Source organism: Triticum aestivum, chromosome 3D (assembly GCF_018294505.1).
Source record: "Triticum aestivum cultivar Chinese Spring chromosome 3D, IWGSC CS RefSeq v2.1, whole genome shotgun sequence".
NCBI lineage: Eukaryota > Viridiplantae > Streptophyta > Magnoliopsida > Poales > Poaceae > Triticum > Triticum aestivum.
This window is the reverse complement of record NC_057802.1, coordinates 88,450,343-88,457,562: the sequence shown is the minus strand read 5'-3', so window position 1 is coordinate 88,457,562 and position 7,220 is coordinate 88,450,343. Positions and strand designations below refer to the sequence as shown.

At 46.0% G+C, this 7,220-nt stretch overlaps 1 protein-coding gene across 3 annotated transcripts; it reads right to left on the bottom strand.

The window, feature by feature from the left end:
• Nucleotides 1-3,208: 3,208 nt before the first annotated feature.
• Nucleotides 3,209-4,472, bottom strand: LOC123074216 (zinc finger CCCH domain-containing protein 1). Of its 3 annotated transcripts, none has more exons than XM_044497110.1 (3): nt 4,296-4,472; nt 3,773-4,201; nt 3,209-3,651 (listed from the first exon to the last, which is right to left on the bottom strand). In XM_044497110.1, exons 1-3 carry the CDS (start codon nt 4,429-4,431, stop codon nt 3,389-3,391), a joined length of 828 nt encoding a protein of 275 aa, XP_044353045.1. In that variant the 5' UTR covers nt 4,432-4,472; the 3' UTR covers nt 3,209-3,388. The 3 variants fall into 3 exon arrangements, with proteins under 3 accessions (XP_044353045.1, XP_044353047.1, XP_044353046.1); XM_044497112.1 differs by having other exon boundaries at nt 3,773-4,197; XM_044497111.1 differs by lacking the exon at nt 4,296-4,472 and having other exon boundaries at nt 3,773-4,282.
• Between the last annotated feature and the right edge of the window lie 2,748 nt (nt 4,473-7,220).

Below are 7,220 nucleotides of genomic sequence, written 5' to 3'. Positions count from 1 at the left end.
CTTCTTGGTTGTCGCAACCAGATGCTGGAGCCCAGGAGCCAGACGCCACCGTCGACGATGACTCCTACTACACCAGAGGTGCCTACTACTACGTGCAGGCCGCTAACGACGACCAGGAGTAGTTTAGGAGGATACCGGGCAGGAGGCCTGCGCCTCTTTCGATCTGTATCCCAGTTTGTGCTAGCCATCTTATGGCACCTTGTTTGCTTTATGTCTGTACTCAGATATTGTTGCTTCCGCTGACTCGTCTATGATTGATCACTTGTATTCGAGCCCTCGAGGCCCCTGGCTTGTATTATGATGCCTGTATGACTTATTTTATTTTTAGAGTTGTGTTGTGATATCTTCCCGTGAGTCCCTGATCTTGATCGTACATGTTTGCGTGCATGATTAGTGTACGATTGAACCGGGGGCGTCACAGAACTGTATGCCGTATATCGCACACACATTGATATGGCTGCCTGTTTCTGTTGTTCTGTCTAATCACAAACAGTTCATATGGATCAACCGTATGCCCAGCATTGCACACGTAACTTAACTCTGAACCATGTTTGATGTCTCTGCCATCGCAAACGTTTTGCATATTTTTGACGGTTTTTTTACATCCCCATTTGCGATAATGCATCGCACACAGTTTCGTCAAAGGGTCTCTGATCGTAGTGTCGCGTTAGCAGCATCCTGCAGTAGTGTAGGCACAGCTGCTCCCTTAGCACCAAAGGGGGGACTGTTCTGGTTGTGCAGTCTGGCGACTGCTTTGTCGATGTCCCCATATGACGGGCAGCACCTTCCCCGCATGGCTCCTCGGGAGGCCTCAGGAGACGGCGCCTCGTGAGGGAGGCCTCGCAGGGCAGCTCGCCGTGATGGTAGTATTACTGAAGCCCTTCGTAGAAGCAAACCCCTCGCGGGGCAAGGCCCTCGCAAGGCTGTTGGCTCGTGGCGCGCACTGATGGGCTGCCTCATGAGTGGGGCCACGGCGCCCTTCCTGGGCCATATGCAGGTGGCCCGTGGTACCCTGGTTTCCACTAGGCCGACACGGGCAATCTTATGCCGTCCTCTTAGCTGACATACCACCAGATCTAGTGACGTTGGCAGGCATGGAGTACTCGCCTAGCACCACACCATGCTGCAAAGGAGCTCGAATTCGTCATGGCGTTGTCACATAATAAGAGATAAAGATGTTCCAGTTCCTAAGCATCTTGTCATCCTTCTTCGTCAGGTTCATGAGTGGTGGAATGGGCAGTGTTGGCGGCGCCGGAACCCTAGAGTTCGGTTCGCTAGGGGAGATCAGGGAGAACGCGAGGGGGCAGGGCATGGGGGTAATGGTTCTTCGACCGGTGGCTTCGGCGGATGGGTCTTAGGACTGAATAAAAATCGATGGGGTGGGGCTTTATGATCTAATGAAAATCGATGGAAGGATAGGATTGAGTAAAAATAGCTAGGAAGGTGGGTTCAAGGGGATCGGTGAAAGGAGGGATTGATGGGAATACTAGCAAAATGATGTACGGGTTCTCCTTTTAGGAGTAGATGCCGAGCGTAAAATAATAGATTGGTCATACAAAAATGAAACAAAAAACGAAACATACGAAAAATAACACAGGTGCACACGTCAAATGGGCCAGCCAACTTTGGTAAGATTTGATTTGATTTGAATGAGTTAGTGCACGACGTTCTTTTGGGAAGTGTCGATTTAACTGAGTTAATGCATCCACTAAATGGGCAAGCCAACTTTGGTACGATTTGATTTGATTTGAATGAGTTAATGTGTGCCATTTTTTTGGGAAAGTATTTATTTGATTAAGTTAATGCACGCGTCAAATGGGTCACCAACTTTGGCAAGACTTGATTTGATTTGAATGAGTTAATGTGCAATCTTGTTTTGGCAAAGTGCCGATTTGATTGAGTTAATGCACACTTCAAATGGGTCAACCAATTTTGGTAAGATTTAATTTGATTTTAATGAGTCAATGTGCGACGTTGTTTTGAAAAAGTGCATATTTGATTGAGTTAATGCACACGTCAAATGGGCCATCCCAAATTGGTTGGGCTTGAGCGAAAAGTTTGTAAGACACTTGCAGGCGTATGATTTTGCGGAGGGGTTTGTGGGAGGTGAGACGAGACTAGCAACTCCCCCTTTTAAGAGTAGAGAGAAGATTGGGTTCCCGAGCTAATCGCTATAACCGCATGGTATTTATGGTGGAATAGACAGAAGCTAGTCCATGAGGGAAAGTCTCAAGAGGCATCCCCCCAAACCTCGATTCGTATTTGGGATATAACAGGAAATCATGTAAATACCCACTCACGTAAGGCAAAGAGGAAGAATGGAGGAGCAGACCTCCTATGGGGTTTGTTAAATTGAATGTGGATGCTTCTTTTGACCATTATCAACTAAGGGGCATAGCGGGTGCTGCTAGCAGGGATGACAAAGGAAACTTCATTGTAGGTGGTAATTGAAAGATTGAGTGTTGTGTGGATGCTCTGACAGCGAAAGCGTTAGCACTTAGGTTTGGCTTATTGCTGTCACAAAAGGCGGGCTGCAATCGTCTCATTATCAATTCTGACAATATGGAAGTCATTGACACAATGAAGAACGGAGGACATTCTGCAGGAGCGGCGGCTACAATTCGAGGATTGATTTTTTATGGCTTGTGATTTTCCTCTTACTAGTTTGTGACATTGTAATAGAGAAGCAAACAAAGTAGCTCATAAGCTTGCTAGACTAGTAAAATGTTCCATGACTAGGGATTGGATCTAGGAGCCCATGGAAAATATTGTATCTTTTCTTATTTCTAATTAATAAAGTTGATGATGTTTTTAAAAAAATCACTAGCTCGGGACGCCCTACCCAAGATACGCCTTATTCAACCCTGACAAATGTACATGGATGTTCGACAGATGGTGAATCCAAGGCGATGGAGAATATTCGCAAGCTAAATTTGTTGTTGCGTCGAATATTGTGTACAAACTAGGTTACAATTGAACTGTAAGTCGTACGGTCTGTAGGCAAAGTATGATGTAGTGCTCACACAATGTAACATATGCAACATGATAGCACAGGCACGTGCCAGCATGTGCCAGAGCTCGGGTGTCCAATGTGTGGTACTGTAGCGGTACCATGAGCGCCCATAGTCACACCATGGAATGTAGCCAAATTGATGAACCTCGTTGGTAAATTATGGTATCATGCCTCGTGACTGCTTGGGCCTTTGGATGATCGACAACATGACTCCGGTTAATCATAACAATTGGAATTATACAGTACAGGTAAATACCACCATGGTAAAGTTGTTCACTCTCAGAGAAAAATGAATCCCCCTTTTCTTGTTACTTTGTATCAGCACTGCCAATTATATATGGGTATGCGACCATGGTGACGGCTGATCAATCGGTTTCAGAACTGCTCCGGCCAGTCGCCGTAGATGCCGCTGGTCTTCCGGAGGCTCATGAGCATCAGCCTGTTGGGCTTTTTGCCACCGTCCTCCTCGGGCATCTGGCGAAGACGATCACGCGCGGCCGGGGCAGGCACCGGCGCAAACGCCCTGGCGGGGCCCGGAGCAGCGTAGCGCGGCGCTGGGGGTGGCATCGCGGGCGGCGTGGCGCTCCTCCGCTCGTCCGCCAGCAGCTTCTGGTCCCCGGTGATGCGAATCGCGTGACCTGGACAGGAGGGGGGAGTCAACAAATCGAGGGCATTGTTTCGTGAGATCCCGACGCGATCGGCCATGGACACTTGCGCGCGAGCGCGATCTAGATAGAGTAGCATAGGCACCGGGCGTACCAGGTGGTGCCGGCGCGGCGGCGTGGGGGAAGGCGAGCTTGTCCCCGAAATGGCCCCTGTCCCTGAAGTTGTGGCACGCCTTGCCGCCGCCGTAGACGATCCTGCCGCCGTGCTCCTGGTCGGGCGGCCTGCGCCAAACGGCGTGGGCGTGGGGAGGGACCGGCGGGCGCAGCTCGGCGCCGCCGTGCGCGAAGGTGCAACCATCCTCGTACACGCAGCGGCCGGTGGCCTCGTACTTATCGCAGAGCCTGGTCTTGTAGTAGAGCTTCTCCGGCGGCGCATCCGTGCGCTGGTGCTGCCCCTGCCCCGCCACCACCGCCGCCTCCTCCGACCGCGGCGGCCTCCCCGAGGACAGCACGATCACGTTCTCCGCCCAACGGCGCGTCGGGGCGGCGGCGATCTCCCCCTCCATGGCTGCTGGCCGCCTGACTAAACCCTAGGTTAGCGCAGCCGGGTAGACAGATTTGACTAGAGGAGGACCAGGGGAAGCGAGAGAGACTGCGATGCGGGGATGGATTTATACCGAAAGGAGGGGGCTTGGATTTCGGGGGATTTCCGGCCTCCGCAGTCGGGATCGGGTTGGAATCGCTTCGGTTTGCTGGCTGTGCTTGAGGATTGCGAAACTGATTGGGGTTTCTGTTTCGATTGGCATTCGGCATCGGAGGATCGGGCGCCGCGGTGCTATCCGCTCCGGGCGGGGTGTCCCGTGGATTGGAACGTGCGTGCCTGCGGAAGGTGGTGGTGTTTTATTTTACATTAAAATGTTAAAAATGTTGGATTTTTAAACATGGTAAATTGGACATTTTTTAGTCATATAAATTATCTCTACTTCTAATAAAGGAGTTGGTAGCCTGGTACGGTCTTTTTTCGTCCGGTTTTATTTCGTCTCACCTCTTGCACTGGTTTTTCTCTCTCCCTTAAAAAACCAAATCCCATTAAGGGGATCTTGTTTCGTGCTTGCTTTGACAGATGTTGATTCAATTCAATTACGTAAATAACATGTAATTAAGAATTCAGAAATCGCATCATGTATGTGAGATCACCTTCCTAAAAGACAGACATAAGATTTTCTTGATAACCTTCCAATACAAAATCATATATTCCCGCATAACAAATCACTACTCCCGCGCGCTATGCCATTTATTATTATCATTATCTCTACTATTAATTGGGAATCACAAGTTTCCTAATACAACAAAAATAACATATCTTTTTTCTTATGAGCGCATCCACGCGTACACCATGTAAGATGTCGGCGCGATTCTCAAGAATGCCAGGGTCTGCATCACGGTGTCGAGGCTGGCTGTGGCGAAAGGCGGGTTGTCGGGCCACCACACAGGCTTATGTGAATATTGTCAAATTATATTTCTTATAAATCATACAAAGACCCAGACATGCTAAATTCTCAAATCAAGTGTCATCATTTAAATGTCAAAAAAATCGTTAGGGAAATGCATCCAACAATACTCGGTAGTTGTCCTCGTCATTCATAGCAGCCATTCACGCGAAAATATTATGGAAATTGAGAACATAATCAATTTGGAGATCAAACCATTAATGCAATCTCTACTCCTAATGGAGGAGTTGGTAGCCTGGTACAGTCTTTTTTCGTCTGGTTTTATTTCGTGTCACCTCTCACCACCCCTTCCGTTGTTTTTCTCCCTCCCGTTAAAAAACCAAATCCCATTAGGGGGATCTTATTTCATGCTTGCTTTGGCAGATGCTAATTCAATTCAATTACGTAAATAACAGGTAATTAAGAATTCAGAAATCGCATCATATATGTGAGATCACCTTCCTAAAAGACAGACATAAGATTTTCTTGATAACCTTCCCGTACAAAATCATATATTCCTGCATAACAAATCACTACTCCCGCGCGATATGCCATTTATTATTATCATTATCTCTACTATTAATTGGCAATCACAAGTTTCCTAATACAACAAAAATAACATATTTTTTCTTATGAGCGCATCCGCGCGTACAGCATGTAAGACGCCGGCGCGATTCTCAAGAATGCCAGGGTCTGCATCACGGTGTCGAGGATGGCTGTGGCGAAAGGCGGGTCGTTGGGCCACCACATACAGGCTTATGTGAATGTTGTCAAATTATATTTCTTATAAGTCATACAAAGAGCCAGACATGCTAAATTATCAAATCAAGTATGATCATTTAAATGTCAAAAAAATCTTTAGGGAAATGCATCCAACAATATTCGGTAGTTATCCTCGTCATTCGTAGCAGCCATTCACGCGAAAATATTATGGAAATTGAGCACAGAATCAATTTGGAAATCAAACCATTAATGCAATCTCTACTCCTAATGGAGAATTTGGTAGCCTGGTACGGTCTTTTTTCCTCCGGTTTTATTTTGTCTCACCTCTCACCACCCCTTCCGCTAGTTTTTCTCCCTCCCGTTCAAAAACCAAATCCCATTAAGGGGGATCTTGTTTCGTGCATGCTTTGGCAGATTCTGATTCAATTCAATTACGTAAATAACAGGTAATTAAGGATTAAGAAATCGCATCATATATTTGAGATCACCTTCCTAAAAGACAGACATAAGATTTTCTTGGTAACCTTCCAATACAAAATCATATATTCCCGCATAACAAATCACAACTCCCGCACGTTATGCCATTTATTATTATCATTATCTCTACTATTAATTGGCAATCACAAGTTTCCTAATACAACAAAAATAACATATGTTTTTTCTTACGAGTGCATCCACACGTACACCATGTAAGACGCCGGCATGATTCTCAAGAATGCCAGGGTGTGGATCACAGTGTCGAGGATGGCTGTGGCAAAAGGCGGGTCGTCGGGCCACCACATATAGGCTTATGTGAATGTTGTCAAATTATATTTCTTATAAGTCATACAGAGAGCTAGACAGACTAAATTCTCAAATCAAGTGTGATCATTTGAATGTCAAAAAAATCGTTAGGGAAATGCATCCAACAATACTCGGTAGTTGTCCTCGTCATTCGTCGCAGCCATTCACGTGAAAATATTATGGAAATTGAGCACAGAATCAATTTGCAAATCAAACCATTAATGCAATTAATTAGCTAGAGAATTAATTATGCATGCAATTAATTATGTCCATTTAAATAGGAATTTTTTTGCACTGAATCAATTTGGAAATCGAGTCATTAATGCAATTAATTAATTAGGTAGACAATTTATTATGCCTAGAGATAATTAGATGTAGCGATTTTTTTTCAATTAGGCAGATAATTAATTTATTTGGTTAACAATTAATTAGGCATGCAGGCTATTAGGTAGGCCGTTAATTATTTGTGTACTTATAATTAACTAAGCAAGCAGTTAATCATGTCGAATCATTTTGTAAGCGCTCGTGGGCAACAGCGATCAACAAGCTCTCAGCGACATGGCCGAGCACTGCTTGCCAACATGGACAACGACCACAATGAGCTCA

What these genes read in the sequence shown, in the direction of transcription:
- LOC123074216 (XM_044497110.1), bottom strand. Translation starts at nt 4,431, where the DNA reads ATGCCGAATGCCAATCGAAACAGAAACCCCAATCAGTTTCGCAATCCT. An exon ending in ATCCAAGCCCCCTCCTTTCG is followed by an intron (nt 4,202 to 4,295) that starts GTATAAATCCAT and finishes CCTAGGGTTTAG; the next exon opens with TCAGGCGGCCAGCAGCCATG. An exon ending in CGCCGCGCCGGCACCACCTG is followed by an intron (nt 3,652 to 3,772) that starts GTACGCCCGGTG and finishes CCTCCTGTCCAG; the next exon opens with GTCACGCGATTCGCATCACC.